The sequence below is a fragment of the Seriola dumerili genome, unplaced genomic scaffold, assembly GCF_002260705.1.
Source record: "Seriola dumerili isolate Sdu_G_001 unplaced genomic scaffold, Sdu_1.0 BDQW01000468.1, whole genome shotgun sequence".
NCBI classification, from domain to species: Eukaryota; Metazoa; Chordata; class Actinopteri; order Carangiformes; family Carangidae; genus Seriola; species Seriola dumerili.
Genome location: NW_019174723.1, coordinates 2,316,921 through 2,341,902, shown reverse-complemented (window position 1 = coordinate 2,341,902; position 24,982 = coordinate 2,316,921). Strand labels below are relative to the sequence as shown.

Here is a 24,982-nt window from a genome sequence, read left to right as displayed (position 1 = left end):
GTGTGTGTGTGTGTGTGTGTGTGTGTGTGTGTGTGTGTGAGTGACAGATGGGTTCTGACTGTGATTTTTAGATGTGACACTGAAGTCTTATTTTGTGCCAATCAGAGACTCCGGTTGTAACGAAGCTGCTCCGTATTGCACTCTATTGCGAGACTTATTTGTGGGTAATTGGATGAACTGCTCTCCGCGTCTACCCACCTCGATGAAGGATTCTGCTTTGTTTTGTCACTCTGAAGGTTTAAGGCATATGCATACCATCACTCAGCTTCTCTTCCCGGCAAGATTGAGTCACTGTTGCTTTCACTGATGGATGTGTTGGGAAAAAAAGTGAGGCTGGTTAGTTTCTCTTAAAATTTGGCTGCAGAGGTGTGACAGAGTGTTTTCTAAGTCATTTCTGCACTGTTTTTTTTTTTGTTTTTTTGTTTGTTTTTTTGAGAGCCCGACTAGATTTGTGAACTGTGTGTGCGTGTGCGTGTGTGTGTGCGTGTGCGTGTGCGTGTGTGTGTGTAACTCTGAAACACTCTGATCCCATTAGCTTATCAGAGGGTGGACAGAATACCCTGGAGCTTTATATGCATCAATCAGCAGACCAGATACTTGTGGATATAGTTCTAATGTTTGTTATATGTGTGTTAATAATAAAACATAATGTAATTTATTGAAATTATATGTAAACAAAACTGTTAGTACACATATCCGTGCTGAGTCATTTCACTTTTGATGTGGACTTAAAGAGGTAGAAATAGAATGCATAGACACGCACCACCATCTAAAACAGTGACACTATAAAAACGTCAGTCTATGCGTTCGATTTCTAAGCTTTCAAGCGGTCACATGAGCCTGATTCATAATGTTGTCTACTGTTAGCAGCTCTGTATTTTAGGTCCTCTGGCTATGTGTGTATGTATACAAGCTGACTGGTAGGCCTGTGTATTTTTCGGTATCGCTGTAGCATCGACTATACTTAATCTGAAACATGTATTTAACAAAATGATCACACATATATTGACACATAATTTTAGATGAATTAACAGAGCTTGATTGTAAGGAAGTGAGACCTCTGCCTTCAACTTACTGAAAACCTTAAGAGATGTTGTTTTGTTTTGTTTTGTTTTGTTTTGTTTTGTTTTTATCATCATAAATGTCGGCACAAAAACATTGTTGTTCCTCATTCTAACCTCCAAATCAATTTTTTTTAAATCTAATTTGTTATTTAGTACGTGACCCTTAATGTGAGAAAAAAATGGTGTGTATATTTTTTTGCTTAACTGTTAATTATTAACGACATCATGGCTGTCATTTTTCTATTATAAATAAAGCCAGACTTCAAAAGAAAGCAGTTAATTTCCCCGCACACATAGGAATTGGTGGTTGCACATTCTGCATAGTGTGAAAATGGCTTGACTTGCCTCTTTGGGAGTTCTATTTGAAATTATACTATAAAGTTTCTCAAACTTAATTAAACAGGGATTTAAGTTCCACATGAAAAAAAAAAAAATATATATATTTTGTAGGATCAGTTGTGCCCTGTTCTGAAGACAAAATGTGGTGTTGTTTCAATGTTGCTACTGTGGAGTACAGAGACATCTAGTGGTTCATCCACTGCTCTTCACCACCTAGTCATTGCTCGAACAGTACCCTCATCAGCCTGCCTGTTAAAGGATGTACAGAAGTAACACATGCATCTCTTGGTCTGTGAGACCATTTACTTACTAATTTATTGTCCACTTTATTGTTGAATGATGGGCTACTGTGTTATTTACTGTTCATGCCATTACCATGTATGATACTGTGGCCTTGCATTGCTCCAACATAGAAAAAAAAGTCTCTTAGTTTTGACATCATGGTAGTTGTAAATGTTTATAAATTGTACAGCACCTGTATAAATATTTGCCTTCATGCAGAAAAAAAATCCTCTGTAAATCGTTTCATTATTTTTTTAAGGGAACTGAGAGGAAATGATATAAAATGGGTGAAAAGAAATAATCTGGTCATGGCATTCTGTTCATGCACTGATAAATAAAGGTTTACTGAATAAACATGACTGTTATTTTATTTACTTGATTTGAGAAGCAAGGGTTATTGATAAAGTTTATCTTGCACTTATCTCCAGTCAATTATAGGCCTATTACAAGATTCATGAGTTCCTTCCAGCCTCATACAGTTTATATTGGTTTGCTGACAATATTACATGGCTGAACATTTTTGGTTTTAACAGTTTGTTTTTTGCCTTTGCCTAACATTTAGAAACGGTGAAGCACTGCCTCTCGTGGCCGTGATCAAACTGAACATGACGTCAGCGGAGCAGAAGTGAGTGCGTGCGGAGCCGCACGCATTCAGTACAGTAGAAACTCCAACTCCCGTGCAGCAGTGCAATATCAACAAACTACATGACCCACAGTTCTGTGCGTTACGCGTGCGCAACAGAGCCGAATTCTTTTGGAACAAACTACAAATGAACGGCAAGAGGACTACAATTTGTCGGGGACCTGCGCGGTAGGAGTCCCGAGTCCTTTAAATGTACTGTACGTGCAAAGATGGCAGCTGAAGTCGACCTGCTGCGTGCGAAAGTAGAAGAAGAAAAGGTGAGAGGCAGTCTGGATCGATTCATCAAAGAGAAGAAAAAGAAGAAGAAAAGGGAGCTGTCGCCGTCCGCTGACAAACGGGAGAGGTCTGAGAAAGAAGCGAAGAAAGTGAAGCTCCATCACCACCACCACAACCACAACCACCAACACGCTGAGCACCGGACCCACCAGCCGCATCAGCTGCAGCACAATCCTAAACCCCACAACTTCAGCGCGGATAAACATGTCCTGCACAGCCATCACCAAGGCCACCACCATCACCACAATCACGGTCTCACCAACGGTGCAAAGAAGAACCTGCAGTCGGCTTTGCCTCCCCCTCCTCCTCCGCCGCCGCGGAAGGTACCGGAGCAGCTGCAGAAGAAGCGAGCGGTGCCCTCCGAGCCACCTGCGCTCTTCACTTTCACGCCTCTCAAAGTGGTCAAGGCCAAGCCCCAGGATTTCAAAGAAAAGCACAGGGACAAAGACCTGAAACTGAAGCTCAAGAAGGAAAATACAGAGGCCAACGTGAAACACGGGGAACTGAAGAAAAAGAAGGGTGAGTTGTATAATTTTGTATATGTAAAAAAAAAAAATATATATATATATATATATTTTTTTAGATACTCCCAAAGTGTTGTTTAGGGACCCACAACAGTCTTTGGCAAGTTGCAAGAGGTTTGAAATTCATTCCTCTCACTAGGGTTTAGTACTGTAAGAGAATGTAAAATGTGTTTTGCTTACAGCAGATTTCCTCTGTTACTTTTACCTGTCATCTTACACCCTGTACAATAGTGACATTATAACTTCATACCTAAACAGTTAATATATGTTCCCAAAATATTATTAATTGGTGTTCTGCAGTTTAGTGTCAATCATTTTAGGGTGCATGACAATATGTAAGTTTGGAAAGCATACCATCATGAATCACCATTGCTAATTTAAAACATTATGCATCAGTTAGAATGTTCAGATGTAGTGTTCAGCAGGGTCTCAGAGCAAAACATAGTACGCCTTCCACTCTCAGCATGTGCCCTGAGTCTCTGACTTTTACTTATTCCTGTACTTGTAGAGCCAAGGCCTCACAATGAGAACATCAAGTCCCTGACACTTGAGGAATATCTCCTTAAGAAGAAAAAGAAGAAGAAGAAGCATCGCGAGGATGAGCACAGTGCCAAGAAGGTCCGATACATGCACAACAAAGCAGTTCAGACTGTATGTGCAGGGCTCGGAGCAGATCTTACTCTCCCCGTTCGCCCTGATCCGTCTCTGCCTGGCACAACGAAGCACGAAAGTCACCAGCCGAGCAGAGACACTGTAGACAACCACCAACCCTACCTCCACGCTCTCAAGCTGGGACACGTCCCCTTCCTCTCCCACCAAGATCACTACATCCGCAGCTCCTCACTCCAGACAGGCACCTGGTGCGGACGTCTCATGCATGAGGAAAGGCAAGCCAATGGTGGGGGGTCGGTCCTGCACGCTTATGCTGATGAGTTAGCTTGTCTCAGTCCGGCTGAGATGGAGTGCTTTGCCCAGGAGTTCCTGGAGCTGGCCTTTGCTGAGAAGCCTAGAGGCGCAGCCTCCTATGCCTTGGCAGTGGTTCACAGTGCGGCCGCCTACCTACCTGACTTCCTGGACTACTTTGCCTTCAACTTCCCCAACACACCAGTCAAAATGGAGATACTGGGCAAGAAAGATATTGAGACCACAACTATTGCCAACTTTCATTCTCAGGTACGTGAAATGGCAGGTGGTCCACTAGACTTTGGCACACCTCAACAAATCCTGCACATTTGTTGAAACCAAATTCATAGATCATAGTCCTTTGGTGTCTTAGATATCAGTTCAAGCACTTTTTTTTTTTTTTTATTAGGGGTACATTTATTATTTACTCAATAATTGTTTTGTCTATAAAATGTCAGAAAATAGTAAAATAAATAAATAAATAAATAAAAAATGTCCAAAACCCACAGATTTAATTTACCATCAATAAATTCTAATAAAATCAGTATATACACTCTTTAGAGGCTGGATTTTTGCTTAATGGCACAAAATTGTCAAAAAATAAACAGCAACAAATTAAACGGTTGTCAATCAACTAATTAATAAGTGGCCAAACATTTAAACTTTTTAACTCACTTTAAGTCTAAATCATAAACTATTGTAAAAATTCTAATAATTGTTCAATAAGTTTGAGTGCAGTGGCATAGAATAGCATGCATTCAAATAGCAATCATAGTGTATTAAACTTTATTGTGCCATCACTGCCCTTGTAGCCAGTTATAGTCAGACATGTTGTAATGTGAGAAGCAAGGTGGATGCATAATGGATTTTTTTTAGAAGAGGAAGTCTAAACTTAAGGAATATGGATTTTGGTTGAAGAAAACCAAAAACAATATGAATTAGTAAATTAAATTCTTGAATAATAGCAAAGTGCGCTGTTCATTTAGGACAGAAAATGACTGTAAGGTCCCATCTGTATATGCCCTGACTAGATTATAGAAAGGCACAGGAGGGCGAAGGCTCAGGCCAAGCCACAGTCATGAATGAGCTCTGGTACATGTTTAACTCCCAGTAGTTGATTCAGTCCAGAGTACAGTGTTGTTAAGTCTAAAAGCCGTGTTGGTGCCAAGTTGTTCAGAGAGAAATGTAATGGAGTCGCTTTTGTTCCATGACGACGGGGGGATTATAGCCTCTCTCACTGCCTGAGAAAGAGCGAGTCGGGACGTGTGTACAGTATATTAGATCTGCAGAGGACTCGGGGAGCTCAGCGCTCCTCTGTTTGTGCAGGGAAATTAGACCTAGTTTGATCATTTTCACCACTGGAGAGTGCAGAGAATAAATTGATGCCTAGCAAAAATGATTGCACCAAAAGGCTTTGTTTTATCTCCTGCACTTTTCTGGGTCAGGACTTAAAACTGCACAGGCCGTTAGATAGAAAACATATTCTCATTATGGCGGTGATCACATAAGAGGATGATAATGTTATGCAGATGAATGTAGCCTTAGATTCTTTTGCTGCAATGATTATAGTCTGGTATGTTTTCTATGCAGTTACCTACAATTTGGTAGCTGTGAGTTCATTTGAAGAAAAACTTAATATAATGGTCCAAAACACGCAGGCTGTGGGCTGTAGGCTGTATCCTACACTCACTCATAAGCATGTAAGGAATCCATCAGTGTGGCTGTGAATGGACTGTCCAAGTTTTTGAATATTGAGGTGAGAGGGATCCATTAGGCATGATGTGCTCCTGTAGCTTCTTCACAGCTATTAACCTGTGACATGAGAGCACACATTTTACCTTTAGGCTTAAAGGACTATGTCGAACAAAAGTAGTATTGTACATGACATGCTGCTTGCTTGGAGCAGTTAACTGTGTTTTGCTCAGTTGAGAGCAGTGATGTCAGTACCACTCAAGACAATCCAAATATAGTACTCGATATACAGCATATAATTAGTATGAAGTATGAAACCGGGTCCCACTGAATGACACAAGCTGTTACTTCTGTCTTAGGTGAACCGTACTTACTGTTCAGGAACGTACCGGGCCGGACCCATGAGGCAAATCAGCTTGGTGGGAGCTGTGGATGAGGAGGTTGGAGACTATTTCCCAGAGTTCCTGGACATGCTGGAGGAATCACCCTTTCTCAAGGTCAGAGGAAGATTTATTTCTATGATTTTTATCAATATTCAAAGGGGTGTACTGGGGATAAGGTTTGTACTCTAGTAAGCTCACATACACAATTTTGCGTTTTCAGGCCTGATCAGTCGTTGTGTACTGAACCATGCTGCTGCAATCACATTGGGAACAATTTGTTTCCTTTAAATATATATACATATATTTATTTCTGCAATGACTGCCACCTGATAGGAGCACTTAAACTCATTATGCATCCATAACCTGTCCACTGTGCATCATCTTCTAGGCCCCCAGCCAGATTCACACTTAATATGCTGAATACAGTATGTTGCTCTCAGGAAGCTCATTAAGAAGTACAAGGGCCGCGCTCCATGATAACTCCATTACTGATGCATTGTTATTGTTGTAGCGTCTGTTCAGTCTGTTGTACTTTTGATAATCATAATGTTAACATTAACTGAATCACACTCACAGAATATTAGCCCCATATCTATACGTGGCACGCCTCATCACATTGCCATCAACATCTGCAACTCATCTGCTTATGGTAATGGAAGAATTCGGCAGCCTCTCAGGTTAAGACTGCCTTTGTAGCCTTCAACAAAGCTGCCGAATCAGCTATTCTCTCTTCAGACGTCCAGATGTTCAAACAGTTCAAATATCTCGGTTTTGAAATATTCCCCACCTTCAACCAGACTGTGAAATATAATTAAACAAGCAGGTACAACTACGTATGTTCTCAAGGACATTAATAGATGGTCGAACCTACACATTTCTGCAAGCCCGTGCTTCAGAGTTAATTTTGCCAGTTCGGTGCTGTGAAGGAGGTTGTTCCACTTGTTTTCCTAAACCTCACTAACACTTCAAGAGTTCAGGCCATAACAACCTTCGCATTAGACATTAGACATTGTTTAGCTTCTATTATGACTGTTTGTGTCTAGATGGAGCCACTGCTATCATCCGTTGCTAGGGTACCCAGGGTCTTTATAGATAAGGGGCTACAAGGAAAAGGAAAAGATAAGCTAAGTAGGGGAAAGGACAAGACACATGTAATATTAAGTAGGTAAGAACACGTGACAATGCGGATTTTGGTGACCAATAGCATCTTTACACATTCCTGTTTATGATAAAGTTAAACCTTATATGGAGTAAGGTGCTGTAAAATGTTGCTACCATGTGATACCTGGGATTATTATTATTGTTATTATTATTATTATTATTATTATACCCATAATCAGACAAGACATCTTGAGAACTTGGTGTGGCACTACCATCATCTTCTCATCACCTTTCGTGGTGCGTCAGCTTTCAATAAATACCTCTGCCTGAGACATCTGAACTCTCGGCCATCGTGTTTTCAATCACAGTTGCTCCCTGTAGCCCCCCCCCCAAAAAAAAAAAAAAAAACATCATTGGTCGAAACTCCACTCAGAAATCTTAAATTTATCTGAAACAATAAACATCCCAGACTCAGATGCTCCACTGCTCGATGGAGGACCCTGGACGGGGCACTGGCAGTCTAAAATTTTAAAGTATACTTTTCGTCCTTCTCGTTTAGACCTTTTGATTAATTGGTTTAACTCAAAGGTCGCAGTGTCCTGGCGTGCTTTAGAGGAGAAGTTAGTCTCCCCATGGAGACTCCAGGATATCATTTACACCAACATTTCTGTCAAACAGTGTCAGCTGTGGTTCAGCTCCATTATTACACGTGTCATTCAGACTTGGCACAACGCCCAGAAATTATGCATCATTCAATGCCCAAGGCATTTCATCTCCCCAATATTCAACAATAACCAACTACTCATAGGATGGAAGCCTATTAGTTTTTCCCAGTGGGGGGCAAAAACGTGTTCACACCTCAGGAGATATTTACAATGACACTGATCTCCCGACTCATTCCAGGATCTGAAAGGCTGTTATGACCTCCCAGGCTCTTCTTCTTTCATTTACAACTCAGAGTTTATGGGTGCCATGGTATCAGCCATTAAAAAACAACACCCATTTTACAAACTCTTCAGTGATAGATGAACTTCCAGGGGCTTTGTCTCTACTTTATACACTTGCTTACCTTAGTCCTCTCATAAGGACTTTCCCATAGATAGATTTCATAGAAAAGATGTCCCAGAATTGAGACCTGATTTTGATTGGGGGTCAGATCAGGCTAATGTTATCCTGGTCTCTTGTAATCGCAATCACCAACAAATCCACCTGAACTATGCTCACAGAATTTACCGTTGTCCCAGTAGGCTGCACTTGATGGGTCTCCTGGCTGACTCCCGATGTACCCCGTGTTCCCTGGGGGCATTTCTCAATACATTCTGCGAATGCCCCTCTGTTGCTTGTTTTTGGAACGGGGTCTCCTCTCACTTGTCAGATATATTCTCCTTGCCAGTATCTGTAACTGCTTTACCCCTGAATGATTTATCTCAGCTGCTGGCAGAAAAGACTTATTATTGCTGGCCATACTGGGGCCAAGAAATTGGTTGCTATGAGGTGGAAACACCCTGGCAATCTCTCAGTGAGCAACTGGAATTTCATGTTTTTTTTTTTTTATGTGATTTACTTGGAGTTATCCACTGCAGATCGAGCCATCTTACCTGTTCATGTTCTGGTTCACAATCGATGGTCCTGGGGTGCCCTGGGGAGAGGGAGTGAAGCCCATGCCCATAGGTTTCAGCGGTGTGAATTAGCTTGGACAACTTGAAGCTAAAACTCACAGCTGTGTTTGTGAATGTCTCTGCATGTGTCACCACAGATGACCTTACCATGGGGAAGCCTCTCCAGTCTGAAGCTGGACTGTCGCTCTCAGAGTGATGATGGGCCCATCATGTGGGTGCGACCAGGAGAACAAATGGTACCCACTGCTGACATGCCCAAGTCTCCTTTCAAACGACGCAGGTACAACTCCATAGCTCCAAGGAAAATATATGAAATGAGATCTATATCAATAAGACTGACTAATAATTGTCATGGAAATATAGAAAAAATATTCTGAACAGTTGAGGCATGCTCGTGGGGAGGCAATTTATGACATTAAAAAAAATTTTGTTGTCCTTTCTCTATTCCCTGCCCCCTCATATCTTTTTGTCTAGGTCTATGAATGAGATAAAAAATCTGCACTACCTGCCGAGGGCCAGTGAACCCAGAGAGGTTCTGTTCGAGGACCGGACTAAGGCCCATGCTGACCATGTAGGTCAGAGTTTTGACTGGCAGAGCACTGCTGCTGTTGGGGTACTGAAGGCAGTGCAGTTTGGAGAATGGTGAGTAAATGATCATGGTATGATCATGGTATGTGAGGTAGGAGAGGTAACTCTGTAAGCTTTATGCTTTTTTTTTTTTTTTTTTGATATCTCTTACAGGAATAACCGGCCTCGGATAACCAAAGATGTAGTGTGTTTCCATGCTGGGGACTTCAATGAAGTTGTCCAGAGACTGCAGCTTGATCTGTATGAGCCCCCAGTGTCTCAGGTGAGAACTGGAATTTGAAATTAAATAGTATGTTTGCTAGGTTGCACCTTTTTATTCAATTATGATACTACTGGTAGCACATGCTGTAAAAATTTTAAACATGATCCCGCTGTGTATCTGTGCAGTGTGTCCAGTGGGTGGATGACGCCAAGCTCAACCAGCTGAGGAGGGAAGGCATCCGCTATGTCCGTGTCCAGCTCTGTGACGACGACATTTACTTCATCCCAAGAAACGTCATCCATCAGTTCAAGACAGTGTCTGCAGTCTGTAGCCTGGCCTGGCACATTCGTCTCAAACAGTACCATCCGGAGGAGAAGGTCAAGGAGGAGGAGCAGCAGCCCAATGATCTGAGCCCCACCACAGGCCGAGTCTCTTTTGCCTCCCCTGCCAGGCCTGATGCCACTGTAACCCCCTGTGCAAGACCACAGGGAGACAACATCCGAGGTGGGGTGGCCAAGACTGAAGAACCAGAGTTCCAAAGGCCAGCAACACCTCCCCAGGAGCCTCAGCCAGCCCCTCCACAGCCCACCAAATCTACTCACTTGCCCCCATTATACCAGGATCCCCACTTTTCCTTGCCACCAGTCCACTCTGGCTGTACATCTTCAAAAGAGCCTACATTATCAAAAGCTTTTGGCCACGCTGCAGAGTTTCCTAAATGATCTTTCTCCCCCTCAACAACCTTTCTCTCTGTCCACTATGGGAGAAGTGTATGTGAAGGAATTTTACACTAAAACTGACAGCTGACTGTCAATCAGGAAGCCTTTCAACTTAAATTATTCTTCACACTTTTTTAAATCTTTAAATGTTGGTTAAAATGTCCCCTGTGTTTGTTTTTTTTTCACCCAAAGTATACTGTTTAATCAGATATTTTTTATGTGGTCACACCTAACCTGGAACTCTCTACCGTCTCATTGCTCAGTTGTTGTAATTTTGGCAGAATTATTTCATTGAAGAACTGCACGATGCTGATATTATACTGCTCTATTAGTTTCACTGAGAGAGGCATGTAGACTAACCATACCCAGAAGATACTGTGGCGTTGTCAGTGGAGCCAGGCCTTTGGTACGTGAATCAAAAGCACAGCACATACTGGAATTCATGGATTGGCCACAGCCGGTAAAGTAAAATCAAAACAATAAGTCTTTTATTTTGAAAGAAATTGAGGGAGAGACATTTTGCTTTATTTTCAAACTAAGTGACATACAATTATCTAATTATGCTGCAAGCACTTTTTTCTCAGCTTTATAAGTTGCAGTTACCGCAATTCTTTATTTAAATGCCATTTTATACAGTGCCGTTTTTCTTACTGTTGATACTGTTTTTGATATTTTATTTATTTTCTTAAGATTAAACTTAACATATGAACACAGGTTTATAACCAGTGATGGAATATTTAAGATAATCTAATTATAGGAGCTCCTCTAAATGACAAAGGAATTACAGCTATTGATGTTAGTAATAATAGTCTGACTCTTTTCTTCAGGTGTGGAGTATGTCTTCAGAATTTGGTATGTAAATATTATTTTATGTTGTTATCACTGGGAATATGTGAATGCTGACGGTGCACTCATTCTTCATTTGATTAAAATCCATTCACACTTTTTGTTTTAACTGGTAATGTCACTATGAAGGCACTGTTGTGGAAGGCTACCGTGGTTGCATCCCATTTTCTGAGTGTAATTTTGTGGTATCAGATCAGTTGTTTTTCTTATAGGTCTAGAATTTTTTACAGAATGAGGCATCCTACAAATTCTGCCCTAAAATACTTTAAAGGAGCTATTTATAAGTTTTGCTATTGCTACATAGCTAGCGTTAGCATCAACAGTTGTTTACTTACAAGTCTTGCCAAGAGCCATTATTGCGTTTAAAAGACAAGAGGTTATAATATGTCCTCTGAGCAGCGCCACTTCTTCAGGCCAGCCTGGACGCCACGGTGACTCACTATCAGAAAGTGACAAGATGGTTCGGCTGGACTGGGGTTAGCATGCTAACTTCACTAGAAGAAAAGAAGTGATAGAAATAGAAGCGAAACAAGAGGATTCCTTTCCACCACTGGAGACAGCTGTTGGTGAGAAAAGGAATGAAGTTTGATGCTGAACTTGCAACATGTCATCTAGACTGTTAAGTAAACAGCTGTTAATGCTAATATTAGCTATGAAGCAATAGCCAAAACTTACAAATAGGCCCTTTAAAGTTGAATGAGGTCAACCGCGAACTGTAATTGAAATTTACAGTTCATCCGAACCTTCATTCTATAGTCTTCTTAAATTAGTGCTATTAAGGAAGAGATGATGTGATACTGCCTTTGCTCTACCACTGACCACGTTTTAGTGCCTTGTACTGTATAGGTTTAGCCTCATTTAAAACTGTGAGGTTCATTTGTTGGCGAGCAGGATGTGAACTGAGGCCTGGCCTAGCAGCCATAATGTATCTTGTTTTGTTTTTTGTTTGTTTTTTGTTTTTATAAAAAAATGTTGGTCATATGATGCTTTTTGATTTGAATTGTTGCATCATAGTGTTACTGAAAATTATGCCTTTCATACATATTAAATCCTAGTCAGGAAGCAGAGTGGTTATTTTTCATTCGTCAGTAATTTGGCTGTCATAGGTCTTGACTTCCTAAATCAATGTAGAAATAAATGGACAGATACAGTGATGTCACATGAGCCTTCTGTCATATTTGCTGTGATGCTCTGTGTTGTAGACCGATGATTCCTGTTGTTAATGTTTGTACTAAGACATTTTTAATAATTTTTCTCAGTTACCTGGGTGATAATTTACAGATAGTGCAAATCTGGTACCAATGTGATTGGTGAATGTGTCTTGTTAAGTAAGAAAAAAAAACCCAATGAGAATACATAGACTTTCTATATTTTTTAATAAATAATTCTGTGTGTAACCAGTTTATGTAACACAGTTTAAATGTACAGTTACATTAAATGCATATTTAATATGCATCACATCCACTCTACTGTACCTAACCATTTTTCACAGATTTATGCTTTTAAGTTTGTTTATAAAAGATAGATGACAGGAGTGTGAATTATGGCATAAATGCAAAACTAAATGACACGCATGATAATGAACTAGATTCAATGTTATACCCGTTTTCTTATTTCTTGCCATAAGCATAAACACACACACACACACACACACACACACACTCAACTAAATATATCTCTCTCAAAATTAACAGCATTGCCTTAAACAAGAAATGTAACATTTCTCACTGTGAAGTTTGTGGCTGTCCATGTTGTTCATCGCTGGTCAATAGTTAAAATCAACTTTAGTTCATATACAGTACAAAACGCATGAGAGCTGGCAACAAGGCACTTCCTGTTTGTTCTCTGCTGAGGGTGCTACTGTGCTGTGCAAGACAAAGAGAAGCAGCCTTTGGTGCTTTTCATTTATACTGTATGTGGTCTTCAAGGGGTACTTGAACACCCAAATTTCCAAGTCCTTCAGCTGTGCTAGTACAAGAACAGCTCCGCTTTTGATGTCTAGAGAGGAGTGGCTGCCTCAAATCCAGGTCTCTGGGTAGCTCCTCGGGCCTTTTGGCTTTCCAAAACGGTTCCCAAATCCTGTGGGTTGATGAAGATGAAGATGGCGTCACAAAAGTTGCATGAGTTGAAATAGACTGAATATGCAAATGTCAAAATTAAGTAGATGTGGACGTACCAAATTTGAACACTGAAAATGAGCCGCCATTTGTTGGAGGTGGGTTTCCAGGTTGATTAGGAGGAGGTGGAGGGGCAATTTTAGCTGATAATATAGTTTTTTAGACATGTTAGTCCAGTTTTTCTTCCAGACATCAGTGCATTTATTGAGCTAAATTTTAAATTAGCATTACTTACGTTTTTGTTTGTGTCTAAAAAACTTCAGACTCTGTATAAAGAAAACAAAAAGACAGATTTAGCTGGCTGCACTTTCACATTTTGCGTTGCTATTAACGAGTTGTGTTACCTTTGTTCTACACATTCCCCTCTCGTGGCTTTTGTCTGATTTGTTTCCTGATGTCTCGGCGTTCAGAGAGGGCCTGTGGTTCACATCGGGCTGTTCCACTTGTGCTGATGAACACAGAATCAGATAATTTGTTGCGTTTGAAATTTCCCTAATGTTTAGCCTTTTCTAACTTAAAGTGTTGTCACATCAAAACTTCATGCAAAAGAATAATTAGCTCTACTATCTAGTCATATTAGGCATCACCATGGCCTTAGATTTCTGATGTATGTGTCTGAACTTTTATATGGCAAGTATTCGTGCGTCTATTAATAACTGTAGGTGTGAGAGAGGCTACTGAGTAATGTGCAGCACCCTTATTGTCTGAGACAACTCACCACTTCCTGCTCCAGCCACGACCACAGGAGATGTAGCGATCTGCTGAACTGCAGTAAGGGGCTCTGTGGAAGAAACGCGATGATAAATTACTCCCAGTATAGACACAGTCATTTAGATTAATCAACAACAAACCTGGCATTTCACCAGTCAAACTTTTGCCCTTCGCCTTGGTAAAGGATGCCTCCCTGTGGTGTCAATAGGTACTTCTACAAATTCATTTTAATCTGGGTGCTGTTTTATATTCTCAACAAACAAAACAACGCCACCTTGCAAAATGTGTTAAACTTGGTACAGTCAACAAAAGTTGGTGGTTTGGTTTGTGACAGTAAGAGAAACACTGAATATTGCTAGCCTCCTCATTTATCAGTGAAAGCAGAAGTCTTCATGCAAAAAGAGCTTACCATGTCTTGAACCTTTAACTCGAACAGTCTGAGGGGGGACATTTGAAAGCAAAAATGTTAATGTCCTATCAAATAGAAATTTATATTGTTGATCACTCGATAGAACAGCAGTGAGGGGAGTACAAGAAAGCGAGTATGTGTTTCTGTTTTTCAGACCTATTTGAAAGCCATTACCTTGCTTCTGCTCATGACAACATCAAGGAATTTCTTGGGGTGACAGTTGCCATCCCACTCAGATGACATGCCTACCCTTGGTGAGGCCTGTGTTGTTTCTAAGGGCTGCGGGCTGAGGGCAGATTTCACATGAACTGTTGGAAAAGAGCAGAGTCAAATAAAATAGCACTTCACCAAAAGCTGCAGCAGAAGCTAAATCTTGTGTCTCCTGTTGCAAAGATGATGATACGCTTACTCTCTTCTGCTTTGAAGATGAAGGATTCTGGGGTTCTGTCAGGAAGGGGAGGAATCAGGCTGTCTTCAGCTGCACAATCAGATATAATCAAGTCAACAACTTTTCATTTCTTATTAAGAAACCATTATTTCACTTTTTCTTTTTCGCACGTGTATAGTTTCTCTGAACTTCCTTTTTGCTCTGAGGATGTTCCTCAAAGCAAAGGTTAGTCTGGTCAACTTACTGTGAGAAAGCAGCGGCGGGATCAGTGGGTCCAGAGGTGGAAGGGGAGGATAGAGGTTTGAAGTTGAGTTTGATGCAACATCAAAATGTGTTACTGGTGCTGGAAATATCACAAGAAAATACCATACCAATGAAATCATCACACACAAAGTAATGTTATAACAACTGGCAGATAATTTTGATATCTGTGAGTCTCTCTAAATTGGATAGAAGGCATATAACTTGGTAATGTCATAAATGTTCCAATGTTAAATTTAAATTCATCATCATGTAATTGCATACCATTATTCACACATGGCTTAATTATTAGGCAGTATATGCACATACAAGTCCTGATCATTGTGTCATTAAAATCTTACCTGTGAAGCTCATTTTTACTTTCAGACTCTACAAGAAAGAGAAGTATGTTGCTGTTACATAAATGCCATTCTATTTTCAGTGCTCTAGCAGTCTGACATTACAGTATTCAGTTTATTATTTAAACCTGCATGGAATGGAACTAAGCTGCCATTGAAGTTACTTTATTCTTACCTTACTCCTCACCCAAGGTTTCGTCTCATTCAGAGATGCAGTTGCAGCTGGCCTCGAGATACCAGACCATTCTGAAGACATTCCTATTCTGCTCAGGTTCACTGCTGGTGCGACCTCGAAGTTCTGCTCCACGGGAGCTGAATGGCAAGCAAGAATAATACTCTTCATTGTTACACAAGTAAGTAAAACATGCAAAGCCAAATGATTTCCTTTTTTCTTGTATAATCAATTTTTGATATTGTTTGGTCACCTTGATCATTATCCAACTGAAATGATTCTGGGGTTCTCTCTGGAAGTGGAGGGACAGGTGAAGGGGGGCAGTCTGGGAATATGGAAATAAGCATTAAGTATGAGTATTCCTGATATTTTTTTATGAGCATTTCAACATCAGGAGGTGGAGCAGGTCGTCCACTAATCGGAAGGTTGGATCGATTCCCAGCTCCTCTATGTCAAAGTGTCCTTGGGCAAAATATTGAACCCCAACTTGTCCCCAGTGTATCATTGGTGTGTGTGCATGTGTAGGAAAAAGCGGCATATGAATGTGTGTGTAAATGTGACTTTTAATGTAAAAACGAATGGACGATGAGACTGGAAAATTCCTATATGTTCCATTCAGTCTATTTACCGTCAAAGAGTTACTCTTGTTTTGAGAAAATAATTGTGGCCATTAAAGCGTTCTGAAAAATCATGTTACCATCAAACCCAAAGAAAAAGCATCAGTGAGTTTGCTATCACATGACATGACATGACACATCACGAGTTTCAGAGATTTTCTGACCTCTCAACTCCCTGACAGCCTCAGCAGCAGCGTTAGGTGGAATGATAAGTGATAACGTTTCACAGGGATCTGAGGGCTCTGAAAGACAAAATCGTAATATGTTGGAACAGTCAAGGATATATTAGCACATAATTAATCAAGATTAAATGGGATTAGAAACTAAGAAATTGGAATTTCATATAATAAACCTAAACCTAAACAGAGAGGAGAAAACCTTGCAGAAGCTGGTGGATTACATAGTAGATTTATACACTCAAACCACAAACCTCTGTCCAAAGCCATTTCATAGGATTCAGGGGTTCGTTCAGGCAGCGGAGGAGGTGCTTCTTCATCTGGATGAGCTTTAACAGAACCAACAAAATGCACATCAATGAATACAAAAGTAAATTCTTCTACCCTGTTGTCTTTGTTGCTTGTCTTTGAGACTAACACATGCACAAATTTGACCTTTTACCTGAGACAGGAGAAGTAACATTGTGATCATTCAGAGACAAAGCGGGTATGCTGAAGATGGGGCTATCTGTCCACTGTTTGGTGTCTTCAGTAGAGTCGATGGGTACCTCCTCTGAAAGGGAGCTCATAGGAGTGTCAAAGTAGGGGTCCTCCACCATCAGACAAATGGTTTCAGCCACAATTGGTGTAGGTGGAGGCTTCAGTGATGGTATGTCATCACTTTCCTTCACAGTCTCCTCCACATTGGGGGCTCTCTGGCTCTTCTTCACCTCTTTGGGTGAGGCCCTGGGTCCCTCCTGCAGCTCCTGGCTGGTGACCACAGTATCGGGAAAGGTGCATAGTAGGTTCCATTGTTGCTGGTCCATCTGCTTGTCCTTGGCTCTCAAGACAATGAGATTGTCTGAAGTGGAAGGCAAGGGTGTGTGGTGCTGTGGTAAAACATCCCTCTCCTCATCCAACAGGTGCTGGAATTGTGGCATCAAATCCAACTTGTCATTCAAATCCAAGAGCTCGCATTCAGTGTCATGCCTGATAGCAGACGGGACCATGGTCACCTGTTCAGTTCAAAAGAGGAGTGTGAGTCACAACAGTTCTTGATGAAAGAAGGGAATTAACATAAATGCATTAATGCTATGCAAATATGAATTCTGCCGGATTCATATTTAGTATCATGGGAACTGTGGTCAGTATTATATAGTATGCAAATTACAGTTAAACAAATCACTACCTCCTTGTGTGTAGCTTCAAGTATAGCAGTAGCTTTATTGACACAACCTTCATAGTTAAGTTTTGAATCACCCAGTCTGCAATACACTTTTTTTCCACTCAGATGATGTAACTGCGCTCTATATTAATGTTATGAAACCGCAAGAAAGCCTGCCATGGTGTCTTCTTTGCTGATTGTGATGGTTGTACTTGTCGTTTGGTGTTGTCGGAGCATGTAGTATACATTTCCATCGCCTCTACTGTATGTACTTTGGCTCATTCACAGGGGTGTGCTACTGGTTGCTCACCTCATGTCGGCGGGTCTGTGCATCCATGGACTGCAAATGTCTCTGAAACAGTAACTTGATGGTTCTGTACACCAGCTCATATTGTTCCTGGGGTTAAACAACAAAAACCTGCTCTGTTAGGTGACGAGGCCCCGGGGCATGACGCACGAAACACACAAATCATCAAAAGGCCTTTGATAGAAGGAAGGAACTGACATAAAGAACTGCCTGAAATGTGGTTCTGCTTGTTGGAAGATTTGCTACATGTGATGCGTTAAAAAAAAAAAAGAAAAAAGAAATACCTTGGTTTGAACCACTGAGGGCCTCTGGGTTCTCATGTTTTGAACTAAGTCGTAGATATTGAAATCTGGAGTGATCATCTAAAAAAAAAAAAGCACACAAACGTCACAGTACAGTGGGGCTCTTTTACTGTCATAGGAAAAAACACATGCGCAAAGGGTAGGAATATCTCACCTGTTTCTTCAGAAGGTTCCAAGTGTAATCGATGACACACAGGGCTCCTGTTCTCCCACAGCCAGCGCTACAACCACAGCAGCAAGATCGACATTTCAACATGATTCCTCAAATAATTATCAGTTATTGAAGTGCAGAAGAAGGCATCAGATATGACAGTATTTGCAGACATTAGATTTTCAAACACATTGTTAACATTGTCCTGATTTTCAGGCACTCATTGTACCGCATCGCCGACACCACACCCATCCAATACTCTAAGCAGGTTTAAACATTACATAATAATAGTCAGTTCCTGATTTACACAGCATTAAAAAAAACAAGCGCTCCTTAGTGGACATCTTTGAAATTCGGAGAAAATACACCGTGTGGGGTTTTCCCATGCTGTCATTTCAAGAAATGTGAATTTGCTATTTCATACTATCGCACATGATTGTCCTGTCTACCGTCCCCTTATCAGTATAGTATCTTATCATCAATAAACCATAAGGGATGGATGTAATAACTTGACCTAGTGCAGAATCTAAAGCAAAGTACAGCAGAAATCATTATAAACTAATATAATGTTTTCTGAAATCATTATAAACTAATATAATGTTTTCTGCTGTACTTTGCTTTAGATTCTGCACTAGTTTTTATTGACACTGTGTCAGAGAGAAGTTATTTCAACTCTATGGTCATTCTTGAGGTAGTATTGACTATAGCTAACTATAGCATAGTATGAGGTGAGAGGTTTGTGATAGTGTAGAGGAACAGAAACTCAAAAACTTTTATGGTGAAAAATATTTGAGTGAGTTATTGTAGCGGTGAACTCCCTCCAGAGTGGGGTGACTGTCTGGTACGTAGGTTGGATCTGCCACTGACTCAACATTCCATTCAGTCACATCATCCTCAAAAAGGTGTGGGCCTGCCATGGTGCGGCGTGTTTTCCCACGTTTTTCTCTTCATTTTGTATATAATTAAGATGGCACACTGAAGAAATTCCTCCTCCTTTCTTTTCTTTCAAGTGGATAACATAAGCTAACTTGCGAACTTTGTGTATATAGAAAGAAATGTTCCTGAGGCCCTGAACTTCACCTGACTAATCAAGGACACACTGCGCATTTGCCGTTGTGTATGTGAATTGATATAAATCGCATTTCTTGAGTTTTAGTGTAACTTTAAGTAAAAGGATAAATGTATGTTTTGAATCAGCCATAGTGTTAGTGCTGAAAAAAGTGGGGAGAAATGCCAACATATATAGATTAAAACCTAGTGGGCCGTTGGCTAACCACCTACGCACACTTCCTGTCTCAAAGGCAGAAAGGAAGTGCCTAACTTCTAAGGCCTTAACCAGGGGCCATATACACGCTGCCCACAGGCAATACGTTCCCATAGTAACTAGTGAATAAAAACCACAGGTGTGATTCTTTGGTGTGATCACTACTGGTTTTCATACATTAGAATAGAATAGAAATGGTTCATGCATTGTTGCAGTTCATCTTCTGATGCTGAAACAAAACAAGTCCTGTCCATCCAATAATAATAATAATAATAATAATAATAATAATAATAATAATAATAATAATAACATTAATGATAATCAACTTTATTTGTTGTTGATAGTGCCTGTCATACATAAGATGCAGAAGAAAGCATAAGACCAAAGCATCAATCAGTTTCTTTACATCAGACATTTGCTGTAAAAGTGGTCTAAATGACACACTCAGTCTGCTCTGTTCTTTAAGGAAGGAAGTGCACTCAACATGTTTGTTAAAACTCAGTTATAGATACCGTACTATACTAAATTCTAGAAGGAGGTGTGGCTGACCTGCAGTGGATACAGATAGGGATGTCATCATGGGCCTGATAGAAACGCATCTCATGCAACATTTCCAGAATGGGAGGGATGGAGTCTGGTACACCGTGATCTGGCCAGTTGACGTAGTGCAGCTGTTTTAAAGTTCGGCTACACTGGAAAAAAAAATACAAGTAATTGTAGAAGCATTCTAAAAGCTGAAGATTTACACAAATCAAATGATTATCCTAACTAGACGTTAGCAGATGCTGTCTCAGTGATGTCATATATGACCACATTAGCTTTGCGATTTGCCTCTAGTCTCTGTAGCAGCTAACAACACATCAGCAGATAATCTTTTGCTTTTCTCAGGAGTATTACCGTGACAGTTATTCTCACAGTAAGGGTATAAACAGTACTTACATTACGGTAAGTCACCCTTAACACCCTTGTCAAATAATCTCCTTTATTTTCCTCAGAATCCTGTAAAAATAAAAATAAAAAAGAAGCCAGTAGTGCATCTTTAAGATGTGTTCTTATTCTTGATGTATGTTGAGAATCTCTTTTTGTATTAGTTGTAACCAAGAGAGTATGACACAGATGTTACATGAAGATAATGTCAACTTAAAATGTCAGCATATGTTATGGTTCAGTTATAGGAAAATGTCAGAGTGGGAAGTGCAACTGTAAGAATAGAAATACTCACACAGTAAACTTTAAAAGGCTCACAAACAAATGGCTGCTCTTGTTTCTGTGGCCAGTAGCACTCACACTTTTTCTACAAGAGAAAGAAAGAAAGAAAGAAAGAAAGAAAGAAAGAAAGAAAGAAAGAAAGAAAGAAAGAAAGAAGGTATTGATGGTTAACAGTGGAACACAATGAAACTATGAAAATCAATAGGTGAATTGTAAAAAAATAAAGAATATTGTACAGCACTATCATGTTACCTTTCCCATTTCAAACTCTCGACAGGCCATCACTACGACCTAGAGTCAAACAGGACAGTGAGAGATATAATGTACCAAAATATAACATACATAGATATAAAAAACATCTTGAACTGCAGGTGGGGGAGTTCAAAAGGTCAGTTTATGTAGCCAAAGCAGGAGCTCCTTCAATCATTTTTAGCACTGAGGCATGTTAACAGTTGTTTTGAGAGCAACATGACTGTGTTAAAAACCCCTTGTTATGTCCACAGACCACAGCCAGGTCATTCTGTACCTTTATGTTGTACTCCCAAAGCATCCTCAAGAAGTCCAGCACTGTGTGGGGCAGAGGACCCTGAGTAGCAATGTATGCCCTTGAGCCCGACACTCCCTGTAGACAAAACACAGCATATCGTCAAGAATTTGTAGTAACAGTTACATAAACCATCTTAGTTACATAAATGTACAGTACAGTATAATGCACATGCATTTCATATGAATAAAAGATATATATTCTCTTTACAGGGACACTTGATTTACCTTGATGAAACTAGCGTTGATGTAGTCTGTGTCATTTTTAACTGTGGTGAGAGTGAGCTTTACTCTGCTGTGGTCAACTAAAAGGAGAGAAATATATAGTTATAATGAATGTCACGCACAGGACTCAGGAGTCATTTCCTGTGCTTCACAACCTTTTGGCAAAATAAAGATTAGAAAAATAGAAAAATAGGATTTAGTAGGTGTAGTATTTTCTTGATACTAGAAGGGCATATTCTTTATTGCCCAATGTTGAATATTTGAAAATGTAGTTAAACAGAAATCAAATATGTGATCTCCAAGATAATAAGTCACACCTAACTCAGTGGAACGTTTTTTGTCATGGATACCACTTTTTATCATTTCAGGTTATCATACAGATAACTGCATCTAAAAGTCATCCAACCCATGATTCACCCCTGATAAACGCATGATTCTTTCATTCATTTTTAGCATTAATGTAGCAGAGGTCTGAATATATGGAAATCAAAAAGTCATAGGTTCATAGTGATATCTTATGTGACACCTGTCTGCCCTGGTGCAGAATTATATTTAAAATCATGTGCAAATGTATAAATGAAGCCACATTTTCACAAATCAGCCTTGGGCAAAGCTTACAGGGAACAATGTCCTTGTATCTGTTCTTCTTGATGTTTTCCTGCTTTTCTGCTGTCTTGGAGGGGTAGGTCTTGTCAGTACGGTACCTGGTTGACTGGCTCTTCAACCTCTGAAAAACATGAGGGAAATTGAATCCAATTACACAGCCAGTTGAAGCCAGTTAGATAGTTATACCATACAAAGGAACAAGCTTTTGAGACCAACTCTACACAAGTAAAGTTTCTTTTATTGTGTATGTGTGTGTGTGTGTGTGTGTGTGTGTGTGTGTGTGTGTGTGGTGTGTGGTGTGTGGGCGGGCGGGCGGGTGGGTGGTGGGTGAAATACTACCTTCATGAAGGTTAATGTCGGAAAGGTTAATGCCTCTCTCTTTCTTTCTTTCTTTCTTTCTTTCTTTCTTTCTTTCTTTCTTTCTTTCTTTCTTTCTTTCTCTCTCTCAATTTTTAATTAGTATAAACCTGTGGAACATTTGTATTGTCAAAACTATTTTTGGAGTCTTACAGTGTAATGGTTGGTCTGTGATGGTTGGTGATTATATGTCTGATACTGCTGTCTTGAGTTAAGGAGCGCCTTACGGGTCTATTCCTGGTCCTATTTTATTCTCTATTTATATGCTGCTGTTGTTTTAATTTGTTGTTTTGATATAGCTTTTCAATTTTTTGGATTGCTGGTGCCATTCAGCGTCATGTCTTAAAACTTCCTCAATTTAAATGAAGATAAAACAGAGCTACTTAGCCTCAGAGAGTTCTCAGAAGACTCTGCAATTGTCTCTTTATCAAACATTATTTAGGTATCCCGTTTGACTTTTGTCACATTTTACTTCTCTGTTGACATTTAAAAAAACCTGTTGAAGATCAGGCAGACATATTTGATATATATACATACTATATGCTGTGATAACTTCTACCGCCTCAGCCAAGGAGCTATAGCTCATCTGCAGTTGGTCCAAAATGCTGCATTCTAACAATGTGCTGGGAGTACATTACTCCAGTGTTGGCCTTTCTCTATTGGCTGTCAGTAGACTTATGAATTCAGTGTAAAATTTTGGTTATCACCTATGAAGTTCTGCATGGTAAAGTCTCTGAATTCATTCCTGAATTGCTGTGTCCATGTAGAAACAGCTAGTGTTCCGAGAGCTCGACTTGAGATGAAGAGAGACAGAGCATTCGCAGTCCAGTGAAAAAACTTTTCAAACTCAGTTATACTCCCTCGCTTTTTTAAACTGACGTTTGCTATTTAGTTAAATTAATGTTTCTATTTCTGTTTGTATACTCTAACATGGCTTTTAATGCTTTTAATGTCAAGTGCCATATAAAGGCGTAGAAGACGAAGAAGTCTTACTCATGTACAGGAGAGTCAGGGGAAAAGAGGGGGCAAACGGCAGGCAAATTACATGTGAACAATTGCACAATGGTCACACATGGTCAGTTTTTATGTGATTCAACCCTTGATGACCAGAATCTGTGACTCATTTTACAAGAAACTGGCATGATGGCTCACAAACTGAGAGGATTTCCATCCACAATTTACTGTGTGGAAGGTTTGACACTCAAACCCATGGCACGTCCATGTGAGACACTAGTCTTTTTGTTCTGAGGCTATTTCTCGCAGTTTGAAACAGTCTGTTAAAGGCCTTGCAGACCATCTGCGCAGCTAACACCACAGAGTGCTTTTTGTTCTTAAAGGAAGTGATGCAAGAGACCCCTTCCTCTGGAGTGGTCTGGGTGGTAGCAGCATGACTACCACCCCGACAGCATGAGCTGTCCTCAGGCACTGGCATGTCACTCATCACCATGGCAGCAGCCCACAGTTGCTTGTATGTGAATGTACATGAATTGTACACGAACTCATAAATAAATTGAACATATCACGCTGTTAGGTGTTATATTGTAGTTGCCTATGGGCCTTACTTGTTATGCGCGTTTCATAACAAGCATCAGTGCAAAGAGGAAGCACAATGTGGTGTTCGAGCTGTTTATACAAGAGCAGTGTGTAACTTCCCCCGAAACACCATGTCTTTTGTGAAATTTTGGGGCTTTCACTCTTACTGTGCTTACTGTCAATTCACTCAGGATAAACAACATAGCCATTCTGACAGGGTTTCTGAGGATGTGATAATGAAAGTCATAGGTGAAATAAGTCTGCTGCGTGGATGCTTCAAGGTTTCATCTACAATACTACTCACAGCAGTACTTTAACAAGGGAAACATAAATCTTAACTCACAGCAAACTCCCCAAGAATGCCGTTCGGTGCCCCCTCATCCACAGCCTCCTGTCTCTCCAGCTGGTCCAGGAAGCTCCTCAATATCCAGGCCTGCTGCTCCATGGCTGGCTGTACACTGCCTGGGATAGGGCACCTTTCACAGGCATGTCAGGACACAAAGGTCCTCGTCCACAGGTCATGGAGTAGGGTCACCAAAGTTTGGGTTCAGGGCTGTGGCACCTCTGCTGTTGCTTCACAGAGCACTTCTCTGTTGCGTCTGTCACATCAAGGAACTATAGTGAGGGAACTATGCAAACTGTCTTAGAGGAAGCAAGAGTAAGCTAACAGGTTCTGTGGTCAGATTAAAAATTTTCACCCCACCCCCCTTGGTGTCTCTCACTGGGTCCTAAAGTCACTCGGGTGTTTCATTGCATGACAGTGTCACAGAAGAAATGGGTGGGAAACACCCACAAACAGAGCGGGCCAGACAATTATGCACAGACACAAGGCATGAACAGCTGTTGCTACCCAAAGTCAGAGTGCGATGCAGGCTGTCTCGCCTGTTGGACAACATTCAGGACACACTAGAGGAGTGGAGGAGGGATGTGGTTAGGGATGGAGGTAGAGGCAGAAGGAGTGGTGTAGTGAA

At 40.5% G+C, this 24,982-nt stretch overlaps 2 protein-coding genes across 4 annotated transcripts; one reads left to right on the top strand and one right to left on the bottom strand.

Annotated features, from left to right (window-relative positions):
• Window positions 1-2,537: 2,537 nt before the first annotated feature.
• On the top strand, window positions 2,538-11,694 carry LOC111235024 (round spermatid basic protein 1-like). The gene is made up of 7 exons (XM_022763312.1): window positions 2,538-3,123; window positions 3,637-4,301; window positions 6,083-6,220; window positions 8,964-9,106; window positions 9,301-9,468; window positions 9,568-9,676; window positions 9,802-11,694. The coding sequence occupies exons 1-7, from the start codon at window positions 2,538-2,540 to the stop codon at window positions 10,336-10,338; spliced, it is 2,346 nt and encodes a 781-aa protein (XP_022619033.1). The 3' UTR covers window positions 10,339-11,694.
• An 846-nt stretch (window positions 11,695-12,540) lies between these two features.
• Window positions 12,541-24,621, bottom strand: LOC111235023 (tyrosine-protein phosphatase non-receptor type 22-like). 3 transcript variants are annotated; one of them, XM_022763308.1, is made up of 26 exons: window positions 24,355-24,621; window positions 22,134-22,242; window positions 21,519-21,595; window positions 21,274-21,369; window positions 21,000-21,038; window positions 20,761-20,832; window positions 20,478-20,537; window positions 20,088-20,230; window positions 18,278-18,344; window positions 18,106-18,183; window positions 17,825-17,911; window positions 16,813-17,365; window positions 16,625-16,699; window positions 16,359-16,436; window positions 15,831-15,902; window positions 15,581-15,717; window positions 15,409-15,436; window positions 15,051-15,149; window positions 14,828-14,896; window positions 14,593-14,726; window positions 14,419-14,446; window positions 14,017-14,079; window positions 13,643-13,746; window positions 13,534-13,564; window positions 13,358-13,441; window positions 12,541-13,260 (listed from the first exon to the last, which is right to left on the bottom strand). In XM_022763308.1, the coding sequence occupies exons 1-26, from the start codon at window positions 24,454-24,456 to the stop codon at window positions 13,199-13,201; spliced, it is 2,547 nt and encodes an 848-aa protein (XP_022619029.1). In that variant the 5' UTR covers window positions 24,457-24,621; the 3' UTR covers window positions 12,541-13,198. The 3 variants fall into 3 exon arrangements, with proteins under 3 accessions (XP_022619029.1, XP_022619031.1, XP_022619030.1); XM_022763310.1 differs by lacking the exon at window positions 17,825-17,911; XM_022763309.1 differs by lacking the exon at window positions 20,478-20,537.
• Window positions 24,622-24,982: the final 361 nt, after the last annotated feature.